The sequence below is a fragment of the Aspergillus undulatus genome (assembly GCF_047715775.1).
Source record: "Aspergillus undulatus strain CBS 261.88 unplaced genomic scaffold BDV17scaffold_53, whole genome shotgun sequence".
Classification (NCBI taxonomy): Eukaryota; Fungi; Ascomycota; class Eurotiomycetes; order Eurotiales; family Aspergillaceae; genus Aspergillus; species Aspergillus undulatus.
The window spans coordinates 105,946-133,436 of record NW_027396657.1 but is presented as its reverse complement, the minus strand read 5'-3'; the positions used below and the strand labels follow the sequence as shown (position 1 = coordinate 133,436).

General features: G+C 51.7%; 8 protein-coding genes across 8 annotated transcripts; 3 read left to right on the top strand and 5 right to left on the bottom strand.

Annotated features, from left to right (window-relative positions):
* The first annotated feature begins 2,439 nt into the window (after nt 1-2,439).
* btgE (putative cell wall glucanase (Scw11)) lies at nt 2,440-4,578 on the top strand. The gene has a single exon (XM_073754985.1). It carries the CDS (start codon nt 2,566-2,568, stop codon nt 4,315-4,317), a length of 1,752 nt encoding a protein of 583 aa, XP_073612347.1. The 5' UTR covers nt 2,440-2,565; the 3' UTR covers nt 4,318-4,578.
* Nucleotides 4,579-5,623: 1,045 nt separating this feature from the next.
* Nucleotides 5,624-7,533, top strand: BDV17DRAFT_183888 (uncharacterized protein). Its single transcript, XM_073754986.1, has 2 exons — nt 5,624-6,138; nt 6,212-7,533. The coding sequence occupies exons 1-2, from the start codon at nt 5,798-5,800 to the stop codon at nt 7,404-7,406; spliced, it is 1,536 nt and encodes a 511-aa protein (XP_073612346.1). The 5' UTR covers nt 5,624-5,797; the 3' UTR covers nt 7,407-7,533.
* Nucleotides 7,534-8,365: 832 nt separating this feature from the next.
* BDV17DRAFT_183866 (uncharacterized protein) lies at nt 8,366-9,857 on the bottom strand. Its single transcript, XM_073754984.1, has 2 exons — nt 9,824-9,857; nt 8,366-9,748 (listed from the first exon to the last, which is right to left on the bottom strand). The coding sequence occupies exon 2, from the start codon at nt 9,325-9,327 to the stop codon at nt 8,548-8,550; it is 780 nt and encodes a 259-aa protein (XP_073612345.1). The 5' UTR covers nt 9,328-9,748; nt 9,824-9,857; the 3' UTR covers nt 8,366-8,547.
* Nucleotides 9,858-10,272: 415 nt separating this feature from the next.
* Nucleotides 10,273-10,702, top strand: BDV17DRAFT_294405 (uncharacterized protein; the record flags this gene model as incomplete). The annotated part of the gene is made up of 3 exons (XM_073762827.1): nt 10,273-10,380; nt 10,471-10,595; nt 10,669-10,702. The coding sequence occupies 3 exons, from the start codon at nt 10,273-10,275 to the stop codon at nt 10,700-10,702; spliced, it is 267 nt and encodes an 88-aa protein (XP_073612344.1).
* A 3,624-nt stretch (nt 10,703-14,326) lies between these two features.
* Nucleotides 14,327-15,982, bottom strand: BDV17DRAFT_294403 (uncharacterized protein; the record flags this gene model as incomplete). Its single annotated transcript, XM_073762826.1, has 5 exons — nt 14,327-15,010; nt 15,059-15,137; nt 15,220-15,611; nt 15,682-15,786; nt 15,839-15,982. The coding sequence occupies 5 exons, from the start codon at nt 15,980-15,982 to the stop codon at nt 14,327-14,329; spliced, it is 1,404 nt and encodes a 467-aa protein (XP_073612343.1).
* Nucleotides 15,983-16,843: 861 nt separating this feature from the next.
* Nucleotides 16,844-17,473, bottom strand: BDV17DRAFT_294402 (uncharacterized protein; the record flags this gene model as incomplete). Its single annotated transcript, XM_073762825.1, has 2 exons — nt 16,844-16,981; nt 17,060-17,473. 2 exons carry the CDS (start codon nt 17,471-17,473, stop codon nt 16,844-16,846), a joined length of 552 nt encoding a protein of 183 aa, XP_073612342.1.
* Nucleotides 17,474-17,967: 494 nt separating this feature from the next.
* BDV17DRAFT_294401 (WD40 repeat domain-containing protein) lies at nt 17,968-20,502 on the bottom strand (the record flags this gene model as incomplete). The annotated part of the gene is made up of 2 exons (XM_073762824.1): nt 17,968-19,412; nt 19,461-20,502. The coding sequence occupies 2 exons, from the start codon at nt 20,500-20,502 to the stop codon at nt 17,968-17,970; spliced, it is 2,487 nt and encodes an 828-aa protein (XP_073612341.1).
* A 1,318-nt stretch (nt 20,503-21,820) lies between these two features.
* chsF (chitin synthase CHS3) lies at nt 21,821-26,350 on the bottom strand. Its single transcript, XM_073754983.1, has 4 exons — nt 25,845-26,350; nt 23,020-25,693; nt 22,163-22,968; nt 21,821-22,114 (listed from the first exon to the last, which is right to left on the bottom strand). The coding sequence occupies exons 2-4, from the start codon at nt 25,686-25,688 to the stop codon at nt 22,032-22,034; spliced, it is 3,558 nt and encodes a 1,185-aa protein (XP_073612340.1). The 5' UTR covers nt 25,689-25,693; nt 25,845-26,350; the 3' UTR covers nt 21,821-22,031.
* Nucleotides 26,351-27,491: the final 1,141 nt, after the last annotated feature.

The following is a 27,491-nucleotide window of genomic DNA, read 5'->3' as shown; positions in this document are numbered from 1 at the left end:
GCTCAATTCGCTTTGGGTGCCTTGAAAACGCGTTTGATGGCGGTCACCAACAATGCCGAGGTCTCGGGACGTGATTTACGATGAAGTGTTTTTTCTTTTTTGAATGCTGGGCCGCGAGCACAGGCTGTACCGGAGGGAGACGAAGTATCAAGATCCTCAGATCCATCGTCATTTCCTGAACTTGTCACCAGCGCGGCCGGGGAGCTGAGGCTAGTTGACTCTGGCGAAAAAGGGGGATGGAGAAGGCCCCCACAGCCGAAGTTAAGCATGAACGGACAATCCCGAGGCGTCTCCTCGGAAGCCCCTGACTGCGCAGTGCGGAGGAAATGACCATGGAGCAACATCTTGGGAGTCCTCCTGAGTCTCGAAGCCGATGATCTGGTCGCGAACAAGTGATGGGCATAGTCCAGCTCAAGACGGTGTTCTCCTGAATCTCGAGGGCAAGACTATGATGACTATCGCTGATGGGCTGATAGTGCTCTCGATATTTATAGGCATCGATATGGAGTCCTAATATGGTGATATCCGAAGTGAAACAAGCGCGGTCGATAGAGCCAGCTATTATTCCGTAGGCGATACCTCGTCCACGGACCATAACTTGGACTCAGGAGCCTTTTCAATAAGCTTCAAATCTCAATGAGGCTTTGGCCAACCTGGCCAAGCCTTGATGTAGGAAATGGTTGCAACCTCGATCTCGTTCGAGACCGGCATATCCGGCTGATCTTTGCCACAAGAGATGGGGTTGCGCGGCGGGCTTGAAGATCATGAATCAGGAACAGGAAGGCTTTGATAATAATGCAACTACACTTTCACGCCACGCCGAAACAGACCGTGGTCAGAATCAGACGGAGATTTGGCTAGGCTGAGTGAGCAGTAGAGAATCGTATTGTCAAACGGTGCAACGTCTTACTCTGGGAACTGAAGAGTTAAGAATAGAAAGTCTCATTCTATCCTCTGCTTCTTCAGTCTCTCCGTTGACGCGGGCGTCGGCTGTCGGCAAGTGCGGAGGAGACGGCCTCATCCCTCAAGCCCAAAGAGGCAACAACGGTGGTGGCCAGCTCGTGGACAAAGACAGCTTTTCCTCTGTCGTTTTTCCCTTCCATGGCAGTTGTTCGATGGCGATCGACACTTTATTGACAATAATCGAGCTGGTTCCGCTGGTCGCCAAATTGAATGTCTCCCAATGATGCGATTCCCCTGAACCACGTCCAAAAATCTGTGACTTCGATGCAAAACGGTCTATGAGCATTTCACTTTTCGATAGTCCTCGCATGGCGTCTTGGGGACGCTGAGCCAACTGTCAGAGGTTCAACCGTTCAACGCATTATTTTGAGCACAGTGCCCCTGAACAACCAGTGTAACATACGAGCCAGCGGTGTGTGTTAAGGTGTATGGGCAGCCAGGCACCAGAGCAATGCGATTGGTGCAGCGCTCGAACCTTGGAAAGCTTTAAAGAACCTGGCCAATGACCGTGTCCGAGTCCCAGGTGAGAGTGGATGGATTCAGATTTCAGACTCTTCATAGGTTTGTCCCAAGATTTGGAAATTGGCGGTCGGCGGTCGGTGGTTTGTTTGTTCGGGAGAATCAACGTGGGCACCAGCGACCCATGTCTCAGTCATCTCCTCGGTGGGTGATGTGGTGCTAAAAAAACACAGGATTTTATGGAACAACGGGCAGAGACTGCCGTGACAGGAACAGGTTCTTCAAGGCTCAGCCGGCTGACTGAGACAGAGCCCGCCCTGAATCGGCATTTCAGTGGCTTCACATGGTAAGCCAGCAGCCACGGGTAATCTTTCAGTACACAACTCTATCCTGGAGACGTGTCACTTTACGGAGTGTTGACTTGGGAGATGAAAACTCAACTACGTCGCTCCAATAGTTGCCAGAACCCCATCTCTGGGCGGTTTTCAAGGCCAATTCGAGGCCCCCAAGTCAGCAGTGAGCACCTCGTATAGAAACCAAGAACTAGCCTGTTCGACTCGGGGTCGTGATCTCTGCAAGGAACACCAGCGAAGCAGCGAGTGGAGCAAAGGCTGTGAGTAGTGTTTAGACCTTACTGCAAAAAGAAGCCGTGAGACCCACGTAATCCCTATATTGGGCTGTCAGTGGCTGAATAGCAACTAGTATAATTTCCGTGGCCCCGCCCAGCCAGCGAGATCGCCGGAATATGTGCCCACCTGGGCAGTGGCGTCCCCCCTTTTGCCTGAACAATTTGGCCTCCAGCTGTCCTGGCTGACTTTGGAGTTGGCCAGACCTGCTGCTGCCAATCACCAGCCTCGTCGCAGCTAGAATCGGCTCCCCAAGCCCCGTCATGCTCTGGCCCTAATTTCCCAAGTGGCCCCCTCTTTTGTCCTTCGTCCCCTTCTTCTTCTCGCCTTTTCCTCGTCTGCTGGTGATCCTTCTCTCTCTCTCTCCATCTTCAGTCCAGAGGCCTCCTCCCCGTCGTTCATTTCCATCCGACTGTTGACCACCGCTTCACTCTTTCAGCGGGCATTCATTGCGTTTGATACTCCGAAACCGAAAAATTAATCGCCTATATAACTGTTTGTTTACTTTCTATCCACTATGAGGGGAGCTATTCTGGCCACCGCGGCCGCCTTTGCCGGCACCGCCGTTGCTGATATCCACGCCCGTCGCGGCCACGAGGGCCTGCACCACCGCGGTCTGCACAACCACCACTCTTCTTCCGCTGTTGCTGAGGAGGAGTGCGGCTGCTACACCGAGGTCGTCACCTTCTGGGGCGAGCCTACTACCATCCCGCTCTCGGTTCCCACTACCGAGCCCACCACTGCTCCCACCAGCAGCGCTCCCGTCAGCGTCCCTACCAGCACCGTGACCTCCGAGACCACCTCCACTGTCGAGTCCACCAGCTACAGCACCATCACTGTGACTGCCACCTCGGCCTCCCCCGTCGAGACTCCTTCTGAGGCTCCCTCTGAGGTTCCCTCTGAGACTCCCGCTGAGACCCCTGCTGTCACTCTCCCCACCCCCGGCGTGACCAGCTTCACCGAGACCGGTACCTTCACCGTCCCCGCTACCACTCTCACCGTCACCGACACCACCACTGTCTGCGGTGCTACGACCACCAACCTCCCCAGCGGTAGCCACACCTTCGGTGGTGTCACCACCATCGTCGAGACCGCTACGACGGTCACCTGCCCCTACGCCACCGTAAAGCCCAGCGGCAGCACCGTCACCAGCGTCATTGAGACCACAACCTACGTCTGCCCCAGCGCTGGTACTTACACCATCGCCCCTACCACCACCTACGTGCCTACCTCCACCGTGGTTGTTTACCCTACCCCGGCCACCTTCACCCCCGGTACTTACACCAACACTGGCACCACCGTCACCGTGACCCGCACCGATGAGACCTACTACTGCCCTTACACCAACAGCAACGAGCCCACCACCGCTCCTGCTGTTCCCACCACCACTGCCGTCCCTACCACCGCCGCTCCCTCGACCACCACCGCTGTCCCCAGCACTAGCTCTGCCACCAGCGTCCCCACCGGCGCCAGCGCTCAGATGGGTATGACTTTCACTCCCTACGAGGCCAACGGAGACTGCATGGCCAAGGACAGGGTTCTCGAGAAGGTCGGCATCATCAAGCAGAAGGGCTTCTCTCACGTCCGTGTCTACGGAACTGACTGCAACACCCTCGAGTACGTCGGTGAGGCTTGTAAGACCCACGGCCTGAAGATGATCCTCGGTGTCAGCGTCGAGAGCTCTACCGGCCTTGAAGGTGCCCGCCCTCAGTTCAAGGACATCACCAACTGGGGTCAATGGGACCTTGTCACCCTCATCGCTGTCGGTAACGAAGTCGTCAACCAGAAGATCTGCTCTGCTTCCGAGCTCGCTTCCTTCGTCTCTGACGCCGCCTCTGCCTTCTCCGCCGCCGGTTACTCTGGTGAGGTTACCACCGCTGAGCCCATCGACACCTGGCTCGCCAACGGTGACGCCCTCTGCCCTGTCGTCGATGTCGTCGGTGCCAACCTCCACCCATTCTTCAACGCCGAGTTCAGCGCCGCTGAGGCCGGCACCCTCGTCAGCAACCAGATCCGTGACCTCAAGCAGGTCTGCCCTGGCAAGGACGTTGTCAACCTCGAGACCGGCTGGCCCAACGCTGGTAACGCTAACGGTAAGGCCATCCCCGGTACCGCCCAGCAGGCCACCGCCATCAAGGCTCTCGTTGAGAAGGTCGGCGACGTCTCCGTCTTCTTCTCCTACGCTGATGACACCTGGAAGTCCAAGTTCGCTTCCTCTGACACCTACGGTGTTGAGCAGCACTGGGGCTGCATTGACCAGTTCAAATAAACTGGTGCCTCGGAGCAATAGTTGAGCAGCAATCTTGAATAATCTAATTCTCTTGCTGTTTTGCTATTTTCACGTCCGTCGACGCGCTTCTGCCACGACTGGCTTTTTCTTCTCCCCTTCGTCGTATACTTTATGGTCCTGTAGTAAATATATCACCCTTTGTGTCTTCTTTTATATTGACTGCTTATCTTGGGTTGCATCCGCCGGTTTACTTTGTTCCTAGCTTGTATATGCTAATTCCACGGACTTTACGAGACTTACTTAACTATCAATTCATTGTAGCTCGGTAATCGGCCCATTGGATCCTGGAAGAGTAGCTCCAGTAACACCCTTAGTGTCTTCTCTCTGGTTTAGCCTTGAGCGCCTGGGGAGTTGTCGCTGATTGATTGATACCGTAGTAATGATGAATCCATTGTAGAAGCCTGGTATTTCTCCAACCATCGTTTCCCTATATCCGGGTTGAAATCAAGATTGGTCTCTATTATCTCAAGCAATGTGCTTCTACCTTTTATCTTTGCGAGATGAGCAAGTCACTGGGAGGCAATGATGTGATACCATCACGCTTTCAAGCTTCTCCCCCGTCCATCCTCCGCCTCTCCTTCTCAATCCTCAAACGCCAATCGAATTTCACCAGGAAATCGCAAATCAAGAATCCTCCCTCACAGGGAAACCCGAATTTCAGTTTTTACTGTCACCAACGTCACTGACAATAGCGGAAGGTCCTGCTCCAACGACCGTTGATCAGGAGCAGGACCCTTCTCGGGCGCTACACTAAGAGCACGCTACTTACCACCGGGCGGCCGGGCGTTTGAGTTTCAACAGTCAACATGGCATTTGTCGCTCAGGGACAAACTCATTATCATTGAGTTTGGCTGACAGCCATTGTCTCCAGGCCGTGGTCGTCGCTTGGAAACTTCTGCCTCACAAGGCTCAGGAAACACCACATCCTCTACGGCCAATTGCACAGGCGTTTGGTAATTCGGGCATGCAAGCCTCCGAAGCCCACACGATACAGATCCCGCCCTGTCGGCAGGGTCTTCCCCGTCACAGCCTCGATCACAAAATAACGTGGCCAATCAATGCTGGTATCTCCGAATCTCGTGCAGGGGTGGGTATTAACCCGGGGTCCCTGTGCTTCTGATTGCACATCGCTTGTTAGGGATATGTTGTGGCCGGCCTACTAAAAATATTAAGCGCCTGCTTCGGGATGAGCTGTCGACGATGCATACATATATGGTGGGGTTTCCTCCGACGAAGGGTCCTGGGAAATAAATGATTTCTTAAGGTTCTGTTTGAGTCGAGTCGGGTTGGAATCAGTTCGAATTAAATATGTTTTCTCAAGGTCGTTCGCTGTTTGGTGAGTCAGGACTGCTTCAGAACGAACTATTCCCATAGAGGATCCCGGGCTAACTACATAGACACGTCAGACAGCGACAGGCCACAAAAGCGCGATGCCAATGCCAATGCCATCCATTGGCGGATGCCGACGGCCATGGGCGTATGCTGGATTATCGGCCTGGGACTCGCCATCGGGCACCATTTTTACTATTTCTCCCTGGACGGAACCATTGTCCCTGGGCAATCACAGCAGGAATGGTCTTTAAGGGTCGGGACCGGGATGGCCTTTCTGACGAAGACGTTCTTGACCACTGCTGTTGGGATCGCCTTGGTTCAGAACCTCTGGTGGATATTACGCCTGAGGCCGGTAAGACTGTCGACGCTGGATTCGATGTGGGATGTTCGCGGCAACATCTTCAGCTTTTTGGATCTTCATATTTGGCTTCGAGGGCCAAATGTGGCTGTCTTGGGCTTGATCTCATGGTACGTGGAGATCTATCAGTTACCAGAAGGCTTGCTCGAAGTAAAAAGTATTGACAATGGAATGGAATGGCAGGTGCATTCCCCTAGTCACAGTCGTGACGCCATCAACCCTCTCAGTCGAGTCCACAACAGGCCACATAGTGCACCAACAACAAATGCCCGCAATTGACTGGACCTTCAGCAAATTCTACACCATGAGCATGGGCGGCCCGACAGGCCCAACGCCCAGCGTCTCCCGCTTCATAACAGGCACCGTAATCCAGGGCTCAATCCCAAACATCCCCGCACCGGCACCAAACTCATCATACTCGCTCTCCTTCCACGAACCCTTAATCCAGTGCAGCAATTCCAGCGCGAATATAAGCCAGCAAGTCCAGGACTGGGCGCGCGAAAACTACGCACACTATACATCCTTTATGGGATTCACGCCCACAACGGATAACATCTCCCACGCGATGCACGGCATCGCGTATCCGGATTCCGTGCAGGGGGCCGACAATGGAGACCCTGACGCCGATATCGCAAATAAATTCATCATGACGGTCTGGCCGTTCTTTGAGCTCGATGATAGATGGGTCATCGAGTGCGCTATATACAACGCTTCCTACGGCGTCGACTTCAATTACACGAACGGCGCCCAGGACATCCACATCACGGACCTAACGGTTCTCAACCGCGTACATGATCACCGTCAGCACGAGATGCCGCCGCCGCCAAACGAAGACCAGCTATTCGCATATACGTCCATGTTCAAGGCGTTTCGGGATGTCCTGGAGGGACGATGTGTCTCGAACCCGTCGAGTTGCGATACGAGCCAGGTCTACTCCTCGTCGCTGATCAACTCGCGCCAGATTTGGGATCTGGTATTTTATGGGGAGAAGGTGGGGAATACGACGTCTGAGTCGCTGGGGTCGATTCTGGATGTTGTTGACGAGTTGGGGAGGAATATTACGTTGAGTTTCTTTAGTAATCCTTACTTTCTGTTTGTCTTCCCTTCCCCTTCCCATCCTCCACTCGATAGGCCAAACAAACCATACCAAGAAATACTAACACCATCTCAGAAACACAACCTCCGGCCCAACCCTAAACATAACAACAACCCCCAACCAAACCAAATACGTCTACTCGCAACGAAACCTTCTACTCGCCTACGGAATCTCCGTATTTGTTTCCCTTCTCTGTATAATAGCGGGCCTGCTCACAATCTGGGACAACGGAATCGCATTCACGGATTCACTATCGACGATCCTCCGCGCAACGAGAAATAGAAAATTCGATGAGATTGTGACGCCCGAAACTACGAGTGGTGCGGATCCCCCGCCGAAAGCACTCGCTAATACGAGGGTTATTTGGGTGCCGCTGCCGACGGTATCAGATAGTGGGACTGGGGCTGGGAGGGAAGGTGTTGTTGCGGGTTTGAAACCGCTGCCGAGGGAGGCGGGGGTGGAGAAGGGGGAGGGGGAGGGTGTGACTTCGAGTCCGGTGTTGAACTCGCCTCTTACGTTTAGTAATAGGATTCGCGAGAGGAAGAGTTATCGGCCTGCTGTGGAGAGGGTAGATACTGATACTGATGGGTCAAGGGAGGGGTTTATTTGATATAGATATATATATGCACAAGATCCGCCTCTTCTGATTGTTATATGAGTATAAGTGTGAATATGATAGAGCTACGAGATACGATGTCACGATATGTGTATATACCAGCTACAAAAAATCCTACTTTACGAGGTTATTTGAGGTCCGACTACAGTTCCCAACCACAATCTAGGGGCTCGGGATACCGGCGCAGCCAGGCAACAGTACCCCTGGTGGGATCCATGAGGGCCGTGAAGTGCGTCATCTCGTTTGTTGTTGGGTATGTGGTTGTCCAGGCTATGGTTTCGTCTAACGTCGCTGTAACCTGGGATTCTGAGTCTGACACGGTACCTGGAGTGGGAAACGGCGACGCAGCTGTTGCTGTTGCCGCTGCTGCTGCGGATGAAGGTCTCTGGCCCTGGGAAGAGCGCGTCCGACCTAGCGGATCCTTCTTCGACTGTGCAGTATGACTCCTTCGTTTCGCAGCTTGTTTCGCTTCAGAGACCTTTTCATCTCAGTGCACCTGCATACAAGCCCGTCGCTCAGAGCTATCCTCGATGAACTCGTCCATCGAGACGCTCTCGCCCACGGCCATCAAGGCGCCGGTATGTTCTTGCCGCGACGATGTAGAGTTGTCAATAGCCCGCGGTGTTTCCATGTCGCGGTCATTGTTGGTAGCTACGATGAACGACGAGTTGGATTCGACTTTCGTCGTCTTGTAGTCTTTTTCGAGCACGTAAGCCTCGCGCCCGTCGCTGAGTATTAGATAGCAGGCTGTCGAGGGGATGTTTACCGTCCTCGATACCGTATCAGAGAGAAACAACGCGCGGCCTGTCACGGCTGCTTCTTCCACCGAAACAGCCGCGCCAACCACCCTTGCCCTTCCTTCACCTCCTCCGGACTAGAATTCGGACGGGGAATAATCAGCTCTCTGAGCACCGACGAAATTGACCTCTTCCAACCCAGCAAAATAACCAAGTGTCCGCCGTAGTACTTCACCTGCTTCACCCACGAACTGGCATCATGGTTCGGGCGGAAGTTTAACGAGACGCTTAGACCGCGCCGCACGCCAGTGAGAACACCCACAAATCCCACGTATGTGATGCTTGGCGCGAGGACAGGAGAGTTGGGGCTGTCGTCGGCCACGAAGTCGAGCTTCAATAGGAGATGCCGCAGGGCTGGCATGTCCCAGTCTAGGGTGCGAAAATGCAGCATTCGATTGCCTGCGTCATGTCTTTCCTGTGATTCCGCAGAGGATGATAGAGCAGCCCCGCTCGTACACCCCATAAGCAAATCAAGCAGGACATTCAGCGCAACGACCAGATAAACCTCTATCCCGGTGGCTTCTGCAATCCCGTGTATCTCGGCGTTCTCTTCTTCATCGTAGACGTGGCGAAGCAGGTGTCGTGCGAGCCATTTTATCCTTGGCAGGTAGTAGGGCGGGAAGAGGGAGAGTACGAGGTCGTCGAAGAGGGATTTTATGGAGAGCAGTTGCGGCCGGTAAGCTGTTGCTAGGGTGGCGTAGCGGGTCGAGGCGGGGTAGGATAAGTTGATGCGGTGGGTCGGAGGGTTTTGACCATGGTCAGTGAAGATGAGAGGCGGAGACGAGGGCATTGTAGATCAAATGGTGGATTGTGACATCTTGGATTGATGCCATCGCGGTTGATGGAAGGAGAGATGAGGAGTCTGACATTCTGAGGAGTCGGATTGGCCGTGGTCGCGTGGCCTGCGCGTGATCAGAGAGGCTCTTACATACAGTATGGTTCATCCAGGAACATGAACACCCTCGATCTTCCAATCAACACCAAACATCTGATATCAGAAAACTCTTCCTCCCTACTGACTCACAATCCTACTTACGCCGATATCTCGAGTCGCCCCGTGCTCTGCTGCCACCGCATCCTGCGCTGCTCAGCCCCCAATCAATCATGCCACCCTCAACGACATTGGCACTAACAACAACCAGCTGCCCAAGCTAATCCTACCAACCGCATCATGCCATCAATCATCCCCCAAAACATTTAGCCAGAATGTACTATACTCCGTTAGTTATATCGCCCCTCTCATTGGACAATCCGCAAGTCTACTTCGCTGTCAACCCGATGCTAACCTCTTCAGGCACTCAGGCTCAGACCACCCGCTCGCATACCACCATGACGAGCGGCAAGTCCTGCCCGTCTATCTGCCTAGCCTAGCTTCCTCAGACGCTCGTCGAAGGAATAATGGCGGCCTTCGTACGGTCGTGAGGTGAGGTGATTCGGAATCATGCCTTCCAGTTCCTACCTATTCCTGCCACCGGGAGCGAACGCCATGCCATCCATACGATGTCGCGCAGAGAGTCGAGTATAAGAGTGCCGAAGCAGAGCATGCTGGGGTATCCCTACTTTCTATATCATCATCACATTCAATAAAGATTCATTGAAGACATCTTCAATACATCGAAACTCGATTGAACCATCATCCATAGTCGACATCTGCCTACAATCATATCATATCATACAAGACGAACTCAACAAGGTCTTCTCCACTCACCAAACTAGACAAACTTCCAAATTCACAATGTCAAATCCCAAATCGACATCAAAAAGCGACTCCAACTCTCAAGCCCGTCTCCAAAACGATTTCGGAGCGGACCTATGGGTTAAGAAGGGCACGGTGGACACTCGGGTATGTCTTCCATTCTCATTTCCTCTTCCTCTTCCTTACTGCCATCCAGATGCATAACCAGTAAACTAACATCTCCTTTTTATACTGTAGCACCCAACAGCCGGTCGCGGTCTCTTCGCCGGCCTCCAAGACCAAAAGCAATATAACGTCGGCGACGGCTGGGCGAAGCGCAACGCCGATGCATCGACTGGGTTTCTGGGGTGGGTTTGGAACCGGTTAGTCTCACTCTCACCCCCTTAGTCTTTATCGGCATTGCTGTTTGATTGATGCTAACTCTTTGATTTGCAGCGTTTTTGGCGGCAACTACAGACCTCCGGAGTGATGCCATTGCTAGACAGTACTGGAGGAGTTATCTGAGTGGAGATCTCTGGGGATAGATAATGCGGTGGAGTATGGAGTATTTTATGATGATTTTTTCCGCCTTTGGTATTTGGTTGAGCATAACAATGGACTAGCACTTGGTTATCTGTTCTCAAGACTCAGGGCGTACTCTAACTCGGTAGCATGCATAGTCAAATTGACACTTGGATAAATCCATGAACCTGAAAGCAACACCATAGCCGCAGCATATTACAGTACAATAAATCCCAATATCAAATACATAACATACATGACTTTTCCCCCTTGGCTGCACGGAAACATTCACTCAAATCCGCCAGTTGCCTTACGCTATGGTAGCGAAGTGCTCAGCCCTAATATCATACTTCTCTTCGCCAGCGAGCTTATCCTCGACCCTGTGCTGTTCATATCGTGCAAGGGCAGCAACAGTCGAAAATGCATTCTATATCTGTCTGCCGTTCCACCTATTCTCCGCCTTGCTCTTTGTGAACTGATCGACAGCATATTTTAGAATGTCGTCAGCAGCAATTGTAAGCGTTGGCTTTCCTGTCGCTTTGTGTCGCTCGTCCTCAGCTGACGCTAGTCGGGCGAGGTTGGTCTGCCATGTCCTCTCTGTTTGTTCGAGATTCAGCGGAGGATAATAAAGGCTAATGGAAATGCGCGATTTGAAATCCTTATGGACACGGTCCACCTTGTTTGTCGTATTAAAGAAAGATCCCGGGCCAGTCCTTCAATGTCTGAGGAGGTCTGTCATTGAACTTAGCGTGTACTGAGCTTATGGGTGAGAGCGTTGCGTCACTCACCAGAGCCTGAAGATAATTGCTGGGATGAAAGAGCATCTCCGCCGTCTAGCAATATCACACAGCCCCACAATTGGGCAAGGCGCAAGGTCTCCTTGAGAAACAGCTTGGCATCGGGAGCTTCCCACCGCCAATCCTCTCAGGGAAAAGTGAGAAGCGGCCTTTTCCCACTTAAGCGCGACAGCCTGTGCTGTAGATGATTTCCCAACGCCAGGAGTTCCATGCAGGAGAACCACAAGGCCCGGACCTTTATTGCAGATGACATGCTGATTGATATTCCAGGGATCGCGTGTCTGCCCCAACCTATTGTTCTCCAGATGCGAGTGGACAAGGGCCAACAATACACTTTCATGACTTGGAGATATAATTAGGTGGATATTCTATGTTTCCCAGCGGCTTTAGGTTGGCTGCCTCCAGTATGACAAACCTTCTATCACGAAGGGCATATGCAAACAACTGCCGGGGTAAGAGAACGAGCTCATCTTGGATTTCGCCATCTTCAGTTTGACTGGTAGCACTATCTTGTTCTTCTGCGTAGTCAATGATGAAGGCTTGCTTTTTCCAGTAGGCGTCATTTTTTGTGAAGGGGAAATGAGAGTATGAGTACCATTGAAATTCTTCGTCCATGGCCAAAGCTTCGGTACCTGGGTCTCTCGGCCATCTGTGGTAAGGTGTAACTTTGCCGAAGGGCTTACTTCCGTAAAAGAAGTACTTGATGGGGTTATTCTTCTAGCCTGGATGGGCTCTGAACGTCTCGGTATAGTCGATGATGAAATTACTTGATATGTAATTCCGTTCGAGTTTGTTGTTGACCCCATGTTGCAGTGTCCAGCCCTGGTATACATTTGCTTCTGTTTGACGGATAGTAGGCATTTCCGACCAACCTCCCGAGATTCATTCAAGATTTGCGTCACATCTGGCGCAAACCGCAAATGGTAGATCGGTGACGATGTCACTTCGTGTTCAACGTCAAAGGGAAAGATATGAAACTCCTTCGCCACGGGAACCCATGAATACCCATTGAAATCGTCGAAGTAACAGTCCATGTGTAGACTCCATAATCTGTCACCATTATTAGTCTTGATCTTCCGCCCGTACTCGAGAGGTTTCGCAGGCACCAGTCTCCATATTGCCTGGTATTCGAGACGGTCCTCGGAAAGGAAATCGCCTCCCTTCGGGTAGCATAAATCCTTATCTTCCCTGAAAAGATACCATAGTTCCGAAAGTTTGATTCTCGTATTTGACTCGGAACTCGTTAGGCGGTGGTGCAGAGGGAGGACATCGTTCTCCATCAAGCTCATGTAGCAAGCCATATGGCTGACAGCTCTCTCAATTTCCAGCTGACGGCCTGCATCTTCTTCTCCACCATCAGAATGCATCATTGCTGAAGTCAGTCCGGTTTGAAAGGCGTCCATTGATCGTGTCATCTCTTCATGATGATCGATCAAGCAAGCAAATGGTATGTTAATAATAAAAGGAGTTCCATTCCATCCATTGGTATTGCAGGATCGATTTCGTGCAATGCTTAGATAATGGCCATTAGTTAATCCGGATATCTGCAAGCATGTCGTAATCAGTTGCCGGGGCTTTTAATTCCATAAGATACTTCACTGCGTCATCTTGATCCAACGTAGCCATTGTACGTCTGAATTCGGCGTCTTCCAGCCTATCTGTGTCTACCGACTCATGCTTATGTGTCGATTGCATAGAAATCGTCCCCTTCCAAAGCGGTTCCAGGAGCCCACGTATCTCGTCTCGAGGATGTCTGGGATCACTGAGCTGTCATCAGCTGTATCATGGCTCTCAGCTGAAGTGCTGCCATGCGTGCTCCCATCATCTGTATCCCCGGGTTTGGAAGATGCACCAAACATTTGTCTTAATCCGACTATAGCCTGAGCTCGAGAAATATCGTCACGGAATTCGTGGCCGCTCTGTTTCATGAACTCCCTAAACTTGACCAGATGGGCATTTTGGGAAGGATCCTGAAGACATGATTTGACCGCGCTGGTTAGTCAGATGTGTTGGCGATGACCTCCCCTTTATATGCGAGGAAAAACGAAATAGGAATGGGCAGCGACATACTCGTTTGCTGGTAGATTCGGCAGTGCCCATGATTTGGTTGGGTCTCGACTCTGGCTCTCATAGGGATAGATAAGAGGACTCGTTGCACGGCGTTTGGTCATTCTGGACCATGGACCAATGTAGCAGGTGATTTTCTGGGGTTTCCTGTCTTGGATGTGTCTATCTGCTGACTCGTATTGTTTGAGGAGATAGCGTAGCCCACGGAAAAGATGAGGAAGGACGCGGGTGGAGCTAGGGGGAAGGCAACCTGTACAACGTCTCCGAAGAAGAGATAACTTGGCTGTGGTTTCACTCTTGTGCGCGGCATGCCGATGAGAGAATTGACTGAAGATCTGAAGGTTGAATTGGGAGGTTGAGCGAAGAAAACGGGAAGTCAACCGGTTTGTGTTTGTGCTCTGGCTCTGAGCCATTTGTCAACACAGCCCTGTTAAGGGGGGCACGATGGGGTCCCGACCAGATGAACCAGCAGGATGGCTTCTATTGTGGACTTTGACCTCGAACCACGGTCAATATCCAGGCAGGTCATCGAATAATCATTCAAGGTTCTTATTCTATTCTTAGTTGAAAGGATAGCATCTCAAGGCCTTCTCCAAGGTATTATCACTTCTGTAGGTAGTCACATCCATATAATATGGACCATGGACAATCAGTCATATATCGAAAATCGAGCTTCTTTTAACGCCGAAACACCCATCCAAAATCATCATAATCTCCTTAGGTATACCCTAAGTACCATCCCTATCAATCGTACTACTACTCGAAACCTCGAAGGTGCGATGTACACCAATTCGCGAACCCGATCTCGCGCGCTGCGCATCAGATACCTGCTCTCCTTCTCCGCCCTCAATGTCAACATCACCTCTCAACCGTGGATCATAATTCATATTCAAAACCTCCTCCCCAACAGCAGGATACGGCGCTGACCCGAACTCATCGGAGCAACCGCCTTCGACTTCAACGGTCGGGTGCATCGTCATCATTTGTATTCCGATGTACGGTTCGTAGAAGTTTAGGCTTGGGCTTCCTCGACTGTCTCTCTCTCTAGAGCGCTCTTTATCAATGTTGGTACTTGTGCAAGAAGCAGACGTAGGCGCGGATGTCGGAGCGGAAACGGAACTACCCCTCGTCCTCCCAAGGCCAATACTGAGTCCGCTGTCAATTGCGGCGATGCCGTTCCTGTCTGAGGTGCGGCGGGAGTGAGATTTAGATTTGGGATGAGAGGTAACTCCGCGCTGCCTGTTGCTGTAGCTATTCGGGTTTGAACGGTCGTTTGTGTTCGTGTTGCGGTACGTGAAGGGGGTGTAGCGTGAGGACGGGCGGCTGAAGAAGACCCGGAACAGTGGGCGGATCGTGGCGAGGGAGCCGGCGGTTATAGAGAGGCCTATTTCAATGGCTGACCATATTGCAATCTTGGTTGTTGGTTAGTGAGTATGCTTTCCTGAAATTTTGAGACTTACTTCAACGGTTGCGTAAAGAAAGTCCGGATTTCGTATCGTCTGAACATAGGGAATTCGGATGATGATAGCAATACTCGCACTAAAGACCACTCGATTAGCACAATTCACAAACATACCCGGACATGGCCGGGTCAGCAAGGGATACACAAGAAAGCACGCACATGCAAGCCATCCCTAGAAGCCCGGCAACAGCAGCCTTCGTCCTTCGACTCATCTGCAACTTGCGCACAAGAATAATAGGCAGTGTCCCCACCGTGAGATCGAACAACGCCGACGTCACGCTAAAGATATACAGCATGATAGCGATAGCGTCAATGTATCCACACTTCCCATCCGTATCTCCGACCATTCGCGTCCACCAAAATGAGACAGGCGAGCATTGTATCACTAGAAGGACGAAGAAGACTATGCCAGCGGCGACTGCGAGCGCCGTGACGCTGTATAGCGCGACTCTGTGGCATGGAAAGGGCATCACGCGGAGGAGGAAGATGCAGACGGATATTTTAGCGAGGACGGATGAGACGGCGTAGGCGATGTCGCAGAGGAACCAGTACTGGAAGGTTGGTGTTATCATGGATGGACACTGAATAGATGCGACCGGCTGGGTGTCGGAAACCACGTACCTTCATCGCGACCTCTCCTTGCTTGGGGGTTAGTTCTGTGAGATGCTTCCCTGTGCCCCAGAGAGACCCGCCGATCATGCACCCGCAGAACATGGCGTAGAATAGCTGCAGAATTAGCCTAGTATCCAACACTACCGAAGGGAGAGGACAGATATACCATCGCCAGTATCATAACTCCATCATCCCACCCAAACGCCTTGACAATACGCAGCCGGACATAGCAGCGCAGAATTACGGCCGTGCTCGACAGCGCCAGGAACGCAGCTGCCACGCCGCGGACAGCCGCATTATCATCTACCATGACGGCAGGCTGCAGGTAGCGCGCAGCGGCGCAGGATCAAGACCGTATGTAGAGTAGATGCAGATGGGGGGGTTCGGTGCTCGATTTGTAGAGACGATCACGATCGCAGATCCCAGCAGGTCACAACGCCATGACGGATGCCAGAATGTGAAACTTCAATAGAATGAACTCGGCGGCTTCAAAATCCCACATTTGCGACTGTGTGAAAACAACTCCGCAGTCGTAGATTCGCCGCAGAAACCCACTTGAGCTTCGACAGCAGAGTTCGGTGTCGTGCCAGTTGGGGTCCGATCGGACTGAAGGTCTTTGCATCTTCGGTGGGGTTGGCGGAGTCACATCGAAAAACTGGTTCACGTCACTTTCATCAAGAGTGGTTGCAGTCAAAAGAACTGCTGGGTCCACGGCTGGCTGAACCGTGGAACTGGGTGGCTTCCAGCTCAGGCTCGAGACTCCGAGAGATAGCGCATGCTAGCACCGAAAGAGAAAGTCCGAGAGATCCCCGACAGGGCTGTTGTAGTGCTGTCGGGGTTGAAAGTGGATGGCGTGGATTCTACGGTGTCCTTGTGGGATGTGGGATGAGGACGGGAGAGGTCAGAAAGCGAGGTTGGATGTTCAACCCAGACCATGTACGGACACTCAATCTCCCTCATACTCGGGCTCTAAAGGGACGCCTCAATAAGACTATACCTGTGGCTGGAACTAAACGAAAGATAAATATATCTTACGGAATTCATCAATTTCTCACTGCAGTGATAGAGAGTAGCGAACTTTCAAGTCGTAAAATCTCATCGGGCAGCCACTATATACAAAGCCGAGCCCATGATTCCAATATTCGACCATCAAACGCTAGAAGGCTCAAGTTCATTTCAAGAACTTGCTAGCCAAACCCATCAAGCCCGAAGGTCCCCCAGTCCCACCACTCCCACTCATCTGACTCTTGAGGTACATCTTAAACGCCATCTCAGCGGCCTGGTTAACAGCAGACTGCTTGTCTCCGCTCTAAACAAACCCAAAATTAGCTGATCACTGCATCCTCAAACAGATCACCAATTGACAAAATAGAAAAAGAAAACTTACAGCCTCCCCCTTCCCATTCTTCTCCTCCCACATACGCTCCGCCTGCGCCATCGCCATCCCAATAAACGCATTCTTATCCTGCCCACCACCCGTCTCCTGACCAGAGCCTGAGTTAAACAATTTCAGCGCCTGTAGCGCCGCTCCAGCGCCGAGGTCCTTAGAGTCCATGTTCCCGTCGCCCTGCTCATACCGCCGATGCGCATTCACGGCGTGCTCCTCGTCGATGTCGTCGTTGTCGATGTTGCCGGCGTTCTTGCGCTCCTTGATGAATTGGAGGGCGGAGCTGAAGAGGGACGAGTCTCCGCTTGAGGAGGAATGGGCGGAGGCGTGGGAGAGGGCGGGGTTGAGGTCGTCTTTGTCGTCTTTGTTGAAGTGGTCCTTTACGGCGTCGACGAGGATGTTTTGAAAGGACATTTTGGCTGTTTCGAGGTGAGTTGGTATTAATGGCTGAGTAGATGGTTGGTTGGACGATTTTGGGAATTAAAAAAGGAAGCAATGGATGTTGGGTTTCGGGGTGATGCGTCGTCTATTTAACTGATTGTATGAAACTGAGGGGGAGGGGTTGTGGCTGGGCAGCTGAGATCCAGGACGATCGTGGAGCACACTGTGGATTTTAATTGGCTGTATTGGAAAGCCCTCAATGTCCTAGTACAAAGTCGGAAATCCTAGCATTGCTCAGCCACAGGCTACGTCATGGGAGGCAACAGCTTAACATCAGAAATTGGAACTTTGAGCCCAATCGTTCAATTGACGAAAGCAGTTAAATGGTACAATATAGCTATATTCAAATACTCAGTGTACAGGTGTAGACATGGTATCTCCGCTGAAATGCTGCAACCCCCAAAACCCGGGATAAAAACAATGCAACGCAAAGCACGACAAACAAAAAGCATATAAGTTAGTGTAAATCAGTACAGAAGCAACTCGTCATGCTCCTCGTCGGTCATATTCCACAAGTACCTCGACTGGCGCTCACGCTCACTCAGAATACACCGCTCATCGTCATCGAGGTCCGACTCCTTCACCCACTCATTGGGCGACTCCTCAAGCCCATACTGCTGGCCCCATTGTGCACGGTCATATTCCATGAACCCGCCAAAGTGCTCATCTGTGTTAGCGAGCCAGATTGTGCCGCCATCGGGCGAGAAATCCGCGCCGCCAACCTCGCCGAAGAAGTCGTGAACCTGGCGTGATTCGTATGTCTGCGCGTTGACAATGACCATCCGGTCCGCTGGCTCGCAGAGCATCAGGGTGCGGGGGCCGCCGCCGACCGGGGAAAATCGTAGAGACCGGTAGCCTGCTACGTCGGAATCGATAATCTCCAGCGCACGCCAATTGCGAACGTCCCAGATGATTGCGGTTTTGTCCTGGTTGCTTGTTGCGATCTGCATCATGTCTGGGGACCATGCACAGGCGAATCCAAAATCACGGTGGCCGCGGAGAGGATGGACCGGCCGGCCTGTGTCCGCTTCCACGACCCAAGCGTCCGGCGAGTCGCCGCTGATGACGCGTAGGCGGCCGTCCGGCGAGGTAGAAGTACAGTTGACCGCGTGGGTGAGTTGATGGTCGCTGACGAAGGTATTAGTTTCGCAATCCAGCGTCCGCACGTGCCGGTCGTTTGAGGCGAAGACTCCGATTGGCGAGCGGTTTGTGCGACTGGAGATGATGTCGATGTGGTTGGTGATTCCGTTGGGGTCTTTTGTAACATAGCCCTCCACACCTTTATCCTCAGTCCCCATGGCCCGCACGGCATATTCTCCGAAAAAGCCGCCAGCGATGGAGACCCCTACAGCCGATTTCATTGTGGAAATCTTCACGGGACCCTGGAACCCGGACTCGGTTGAAGGCATTGACAAATCAATAAGGCATTGTAGATCATAATACGCAGGAACCCACGAATACAGTTTGGATTCGTGTGCAAAGTGGACAGTGTTGTACGCGGGAACGGACATCAGATTGCGGAGTTGAAAATGCTGGATCGTGGCCTTGTGACCCGTGTACATGGACTTTCCTCGGAAATAAAACTCCTCTTCCGGGAGTCTTACTCTTGGGCGCATTTGGGGGTGCAGTTGTAAATTATGGTACGATGTATACCACTGATCGCGTAACTGGCGCGCTTCGGAGCGCTTAACCCGCAGCTTCTCCCACCAGGGGATTTGCTGGAGATCATAAAAGTTCCCAGTATAACCGCTGGGTCGACTGATCTTGGCAGGTGGTGTCGATCGGAGGATGTTGGATATATGAGTTTGTGGAAACACTGGCGGTGCGAGCGACGGCATTTGTATTGATGCGGCTGTAAATTGATGTATCCACTGCGATATGAACTGACCGATATCGAAGTTCCGCTCCTGTGCTGTTAGGGGATTAGCATTTGTTCAAGACTAACAAGAGACGCACATACTGGTTCCATGAACCACAGAGTCTGCAAAGTGCGGATCCGCGGCTGGATCACCGTTCACGTCGTCTGCTTCAGAGAAAAAGTTGGTGTGATCCTCATGGCTGGAAGGATGGTCGACCCCGGTTACTTGGGAGTATGTGTAACCTGGAGGGCGGTAGAAATCATCCAGATCGACATCAGAAGTATGTGAGCGATCATCATAGATAGAGTCCGAATCGGTATCAGAATCATCATCGCGATCGCCTGATTCTAGATAGAACTTTCGAGTGTCACCGTCATCTTCCTGTGTCGAAAATGATATTTGCGCATGTCGCGACGTATTATGCTCGGACTCCATATCCGGATTCATTGCTGTACCTTCCTCGGTAGTGGCCGAGGCTGAGTTGAAGCTATTCTGGGTGTCGATATCTTGAGTAACATGACTCGCGAACTGGGCCATCTCGTCCATGTCCCATTCATCCAGAGATACTCCGCCCGCCTCCGACAGCGCATCGGTCATCTCCGAATCGGACTCGTACAGTTCCGTCGGAGAGATGTGGGATCCTGCGTTTTCCTGACTAGCTGTGTACTGACGACGAAAGTAGTCTCCTGGCTCAATAACTGCATTAACAATCTCCGACACTGAGATTCTCGTGTTACTGTTTGTGGCTTCCGGATAACGAGGTACCGACATAAAAGCGGAGAGCGCCTCGTCTGAGTAGGCGTTTTGGAGTGGCGCAGATACAGACCCAAATCCATAAAGAACAGGCTGCTCCTGAAGGCCGGCGGCAGAAGAGCCCACAAGGTGCTCGTCGTCTTCCACTGCCATGTCTTGATAATGAGCGAACTGAGAAGACTCGTCAAAAGACAGGGATTCCGGCTGAGGCGGGAATCCCAAATAATGGCATGATGACGAATCTGCTACTGGCAGCGCCCGATCATCCGATTGTGACGGTGATTGTGACGGTGGCTGTAAGTCCGGCGGGCTGAAGGAAGACGACGAGATGTGGGAAGCAGACGCTGAAGAAGGCTGAAAAGCACGCTCACGCTCACGCTGACCAGGCATTCCGGCCGCCGAGCGCAGCGCTTGGCTGCGGCCGACAAAAGGAATAAACTACCAATGCCTCGCACAACCCGCGGGGAATGTGAGAGGCGAGCTGGCGCCCCAGTGATAAGGCAGAGAAAGGGTACACGAAATGGGCGAGCGACAGGGTGTGATTGGCACCGAGGGTCGTCCACGTTGCCTCGTTAAGAATCAAGGGTCTTGGCTATGCAATAACCGTTGTCCACCCCGCAGCCTGTCTTCCATTACCACCCCCACACTAGGGTAGAGACACAATCCCGGCTTGGGCGTTGGGAATAAAAGTTGAGTTTAGCCAGCGACTGGACGAGCAGGCGACGGGCTCTGCGGCTCTGTGAAGTTATTTCAAGGAGGGCGTCGCCTAGAAGACGGATGTCGACGATCCGATCCAAAAAGCGCAAGTCAATCCCGACGAGGGGCTGGAATTGGAATGTATGTGACACGCAGCCGGGTGTCAAAGTTGTCAAAGAAAAGCGGAGACAAGACGCCGGGCCCCAAAAAAAGGAAAAATAGGCAAAGGAAAAAAGAAGCACTTCGAGTTGACAAAGAAAATCGATTGTCCGACTAGCGGCGCCTGCAGTGCAGGAAAAGGAGGGGAAGAAGGCGATGTCAAGAAGCGCGATCAGGACAGCGGCAGTGTAAGCGAGGCGGCCTTGGAGTAAGAATGTTAATGCATGGCCGAGGACAACGTGCGTCTGAAATTGTCACACGCAGCAGTGCATGAGGGATCTGCCCGCCAGTCTGAGAACGGCAAAGAGGTGGGATAAGATGGATCGATCGCGGAAGTTGGAGAAGAGATGGGTCGCGGTGACAATGGCGATTGATTTTAATCTTAGTCAGACCACCAGGAGCGAGTGTCTCGTAACTAACTTATTCTTCTGTCCATGATCTAGATTAGCACTGCGACCTGCAAGAAATTCAATAATTACTAGCTTCACCGTCCACGGTCCAGTCCTTCGCTGATCATCTGCATGACCGGTTCCGCCTTCAACGTATTGTCGCTGTCGGAAGGCTCACGGCCGGGAACGAAACACCCTGCTACTCAGATGTTGGATCCAGAGTATAAAAGTCACTTCGGTATGCTGACATTTGACGGGAAGAGCAATAGAGGCAATAATCCATTCGAAAATGAAGAATCGGACGAAATGGGCGTGGTTTATCGATGAAGATAGGGAGTTGTTGAAAGTTGAATTGATCTGGTGTTCGAAGCAGCTTATATGGCGACCCTTCGCGCCTTCCTCAACAGTATCTCTACATCTACATCTACGATATGAACTCTATTTATCTCCGCAGTTTACGGTTACCATGTGGCGTTTTGTAATATGTTTCACAGGATCTGGATTCAAGGGATCCCCTTCACTGGGGCAACTTCCCGGAGATAGTACAATAGGTATGGTATACTATGGACACAATAACACTAGTTATACGAAACAATCAAAGCAGCTATATCCAAAAAAAAAGCTCAAATACAATATACATATCACGTCGTAAGAAATGAGGAATTGTCGCCAGCGCTAATACTCAGGGTAAGGCTCGTAAGGCATCGGATGACCCCCAACCGGGGGCTGCCATCCACTCTGCATTCTCAAACGGCGATCTATTATCATTAGCAATCTGTCATCTACTTACGCCGGGTGTAACATACCTTTTTCAAAGTCTCGCCATCTTTTCATGGTAATCTTGCTGCTGTCGAACTCGCCCTCACCGTCCTCGTGGCCCTTGTCTTTCTCGCCGGCTGTCTTTCGCGTATCGCCCCAACTGAAGTCGTCGAATTTCCAGTACGCATAGGTGGGTAGTACAAAGTTCCAGATTGGCAGTGAGATCAGGTAAACAAGCATCCACAAGACGTAAACGAGCCGATGGGCCGTGACCACAACGAGAACACCGGGAAGTCCGAGAATAAGCGCGAGTAGGACCAAGGGAATCACCTGAACAGGCCGGTTGACAATCGAGGAAACAATAACGTAAATCGTGAACGAGATGGCGGCAGGGAGGACGAGCGTGCCGACCAGCTCGATGAAGATAACGAATTGCATACTGAAGCAGAAGGTGCCGCAAAGATCTCGGACCAGAACCAGCTCCATGAGATTGTGGACGGTACTGTTGATCCATCGACGCCGTTGAGACAAGAGAACCATGAACTTCTCAGGCACAACTGTTTTACAAACCGCCTGGGGTACGAAGATTTGCTTGCGCTTGGGGAACGTCCGGAGCATGAGTGTCGACAGGTATCGATCTTCTCCCAGGAGTAGCAGGTTCTTCTTGTGCAGAGTGTCGACCACGTTTTCGGAGTAGTGCTCGACAACATCAGGGTTTGCAAGGATCGGAACCCAGTAGTTCTGGCCGCCCTTGGGGGCTTTGATGCGGTACATCGAGAAACAACCCGGAAGACAGGTAACACCACCAAACACCGACTCGAATGCCTTTGACTGGTGATGAGAGACAAAGTACCTGCAACACTGTTAGCATCAAATTATACCCAGTTAGAGGATATATACGCACTCAAACACTTGGATCATGGTCACCCAGCTGTCGGTCTTGTTCGCGATCTTGGTCTCACCGCACAGGCCCATCACTTCTGGATCCTTAACCATGGCGGAGATCATATGCGTCAAGCTGTCAGGGAAGACCTTGGTGTCCGCATCAACCATGAGCACAACTTCGTAGAAATCTGGCGGAATGCCAGTAACGTGTAAAAGACCGTTAAACATCTCGTACTCGAGCTCGGTCATTCTCTCGTCGAACATGACCTTCTGCAGGAATGACATGAGAATAATTTGACTGTCTCGCTTGCCTCGATTTCCGGGTTTCGCTGCGGTCGATTCTGCTGGCGTTCCACACTTCACAACAATCATCATCGGGACACGCTGCTGTTTCTCAACGGGGATGATAGAGTTCTCTCCATAGTCGTAGAAACCGGCGTAGATTTTGGCCATGTTATGGCGTTTAGAACCAGTGGCAACTGCCACGTAAGAAAAGGCCTCGACTTCCTCAGCAGGACAGATGGGGTCTTTCATCATACGAAGGACAATCTCGGGGGTGGAAAACTCCTCTCCCTTACCCTTGATGATACCATCGCAGATGACAACAATAGACTTATGACTGTTGGGGTAATCTGTGAGGGCGATAGAGTCCAGGGTTGTGCGGATCCCATCTTCACCCTCTGAGTAACAGGTAACCAAGCACATCGCGTGAGCAAGCGGGAAACCGTACGGCTGCCAGTCAGGAGGCGGTTGGGGAACAACAAGTTCATGAATGTAACCGCCCGATCCATAACCCTCTGAGTCCGGAATAGCAGTCGAATAACGAGAATCCTGAATCAAGCTTGTCCGACTGGCAGACGGATTCAAGTTTCCGCTGCCGTGTTGACTCTGTCTGTAGATTGACGGAGTGGTACCGCTGGGAACTAGTCGGGTGGTAGAATTCTGGCTCGCCATTGTGACCCACTGAGGCTTCTGCTTTCCCCCGTTGCTCACAGTATAGGGACTGGAAAAACGGGAGGTCGTTGGCAGAAAACTGGCCCTCTTGCTCATTCGATCACCAGGAGTATGGTCGGCAAGACGTGGGCCAGGACGGTAGATATCGTTCGACCAATCTTCGATCTGCTGATTACGAGCTTTCGAGTCGACTGTTCCCATGCTTGTTTTCTGTGCCGCAAAACGCGGTGCGAGAAACCACTGGAAGAGGAGAGCAAAGACGAACTTGATGATCACAACAGACAGAATGAAGACCAGGGACACGTAAAGCACGACTTGAGACGCAATGCAGCCCACCGTGTCGGTATCAATACTTCCGACCTTGATTATCTGCGACAAGCATTTGCCCAATTGCTTGTCTTCTCCCGTCTGGAAGTAATAAGTGAGATCGACACCGCGTACGTCCGGGTTTTCGCGAAGCTCGTCAAACTTCGCCGGATACTGGACCTGCGATGTATCAAACCAGTTCAAGAGGTCCAAGTCAAGAACGTTCCCTGAATAAACGGCAAGATTCCTGCTTGTATTCTTTGTGTCTTCCCACGTGAAATAGACATCACCAGAGTTGCGCAACCCGTAAAAAGCCTGTCGGCCCGCTCGAGACGTATGGCAAGCCCAGCCCGGGTAGTAAGACTCGGTCATGTTGGGCTCGGAAGAGCCATCCTGATTGAATGGGGCGCAAGGGAAATACCAGGCAAGATCGCCATTGGCATTCGTTGGCACATCGGAGTTATCAGCCAGGGTGATTAGTCCCTTGCAATCTCCGTTTACCTCTTGGAAGAAGAAGCTTCCATCCTGGCCTCCATACTTGTGCGGGAGGTCGTACAGGACGTTGCTGTCCTGGGGAATACCTGCAGCCTCAGGATGTTCGGACTCGGTCAGATCATATGCTTGTCCGTGGAATATCATGTAACCGCTGCCGATCTCGTTGATCTTCAACCGTGTAGGAGGATCTCCACATACTGTGGCAGTGAAACCGAAAGTAAGGAAACCGACGAATGCTGCGATCATGAGGATAATACTGATAAGGCCGATTTTCTCTCGCCAGGCACTCCGTTGGGCCTTTTGCGGCATTCCAAAGCACTTCAAGATGAAATCGGGCGCCCAGAACGTGATCACCGAGCAGTATGTTGTCCATAGGCTGGGAGGTCGCACCTGTTCCATGGTCTTTTGTCGTCTTTTTTCTGCTGCGGCCTCTCGTTTGGAAATCTTCCTTGAATTCTTTCTTTTCTTCGACCGGTGCCGCGTCGGGGCTCGCTCCATGGGTTTATTGACATTGCCATGCGCACCGTACAAGGCATCCTTACGTTTCGAATCCATACTCGGAGTGCTAGTTGACTCCCCCTCTCGATCCTCATGTATCAAAGGCTCGGTTCCATACGTCGAGTTGTACGTAGGCATGTTATGAGTCTTCTGGTGGTAAAGGTAGTTTGGGTAACTCGGATTCATGCGTCCACGTTCCGGCTTCACGAGACTTCGTTTGCGTCTGATACCTCCATCTTCTTCCCCGCGCTCCTCGTCTATATCGTGGTGGTGTCGAGAGCTATGCGAACGATGATGTCGGTGATGCCGTGGACTCGTGGGGTCGCCATTTCCCGGGGTATCAGACTCGCGCCGCCTTCTGCGCGAAGGCTCTCGGAAGGCTGACGTTTCTTCCCTTCGCGGGGAGACCTTCCCCGGCCGCTGAGGCAAAGACATGGTATCTGCTCAGTCGCAAGAATTATTAGCAACTGATAAACAAAGCGACCGAGCAAGACTAGTCCTTGCGATTTGGAGGTGACGGCGAAGCCAGTCTCCTAGGTCAAGCGCATGAAGTCAACCCGTTTTCGCAGGGTGTCAAATTATCCAACGGACCTTATATTGTCATGAATGGCAGCGAAAGGTGGGCGAGTTCTAAGAATGCAGATAAAGCACCCCTCCCGAAGAATGTGGACACCTGAACCCGCGCGGGGTACGGACGATGTTTTCGAGAAAGGTGAACGCAGCGGTATCAAGCGACTAAACGGAGAAAATATTATCTACTAAGAATATGCTGAGGATGAAGCGATCAGGCGCTGAGAAAAGACGGTCGGCAACGCAAATCGAATCGAAGCAAAACGACGGAAAGGCTGTGATAAACAAAGCGAGCGAGCGATCTGATGAGCCGCGAAAAGAGCCGCCCTCGTCAAGACAACGGTAAGCGAATTCGGAAACGCTGAGGAATGTGAAACGAAGAGAGTTTGAATGAAAGAATGATGAAGACGGGGGAGAATCAGCGGCAGCGCAAGATGAATGGGAGGGTCACGCCAGTAGTCCAGACCGTGGTCAAAGAGAAGCGGCAGGGCCCTTCTTAGTGTGTCTCGCCCTTGGTTACTCTAAGTAACCCAACATTACGGAGGCAAAAGCCTGTTCATAAGATGAAAATCTATCTTGGTACTACTTTTACTGCTGGTGACGCTTGTTTACTAATTGTTTTGACTGCAGTGTATAATGTCGGACGCACATATGGTTATTTACCTACATCATACAGCTGCCCGAGAAGCTACAGCCAGTGGCACCGACAAAACTTGAGTTTCGGGCCTGAATTTTCCGCAACGCAGAATTCGAACTCAAAGCCAAGATATACGATATCAACAAGGGAATATGGCGATAAAAAATAACCCATCCGAAGATTGAACGCAGCAGAACAACAAGAAGAAATCCCCAGGCACGGCGCTGTCGCTAGGGGCAATCGGTCGGGGTCGCGGCCGGTTGCCAGATCAAATTCGATACAGTCATCGACCCACCAATCGCATAGCATGCTTAAGGCGCATGGCCCCGCCCCAGGGGGCAGGATCCACCCCAGACTTAATTTTGCAGTATTCAATTGGCCCAACCTTAATCAACCTTTCTGGAATTAGCCTAGCTTGGGCGATATGTTGCATTTTAAGGTTCTGGAAGTCACCTGAGGCATGAGTCTTTTTCAATTTCCGAGGTCCATTCCATTTGCTTCGTCCATGACCAGCAACACAGGCTGCTCTGCCGTTTCCACAATGGCGGTATAGACTTCTGAGTAGCGAAAATTGTTAGACTGAGTCTCATGTCGGAGGTGCTTGTGCTGCCAACATAGAAAGCGACTATGGTATCTATTTTCAGGTCTCTTGTCTTGGAGATATAACCAATAAAAGGGAGGGTACAGCGAACTAGCTGGAGGCCGGGTCCGGGTGCTCGCTTTAGGCCTTGGCCTTCCTGATGGCAATTGTACCTTCTTTATGCTGCATACACAAGTTACTCAAGGCTTTCCTTATACTAATGCTTTGAAGCCTCTACATATTATTGAGGTGTTTCATTACTATTTGAACACCTCGAGAAACGAAGGATATCTTACTGATAACAGCCCGTTCTGTACGCTGATGGCAATCTCAGCGACAGAAGCAACGAGATATGTACCTCCACTCCGAGCGGAAATGATCTGACTCTGAGGCTGTCATATCAAGTGGACTCGACGGGAAGAACCACTGAAAAGGGGTGGACTCAAAGAAG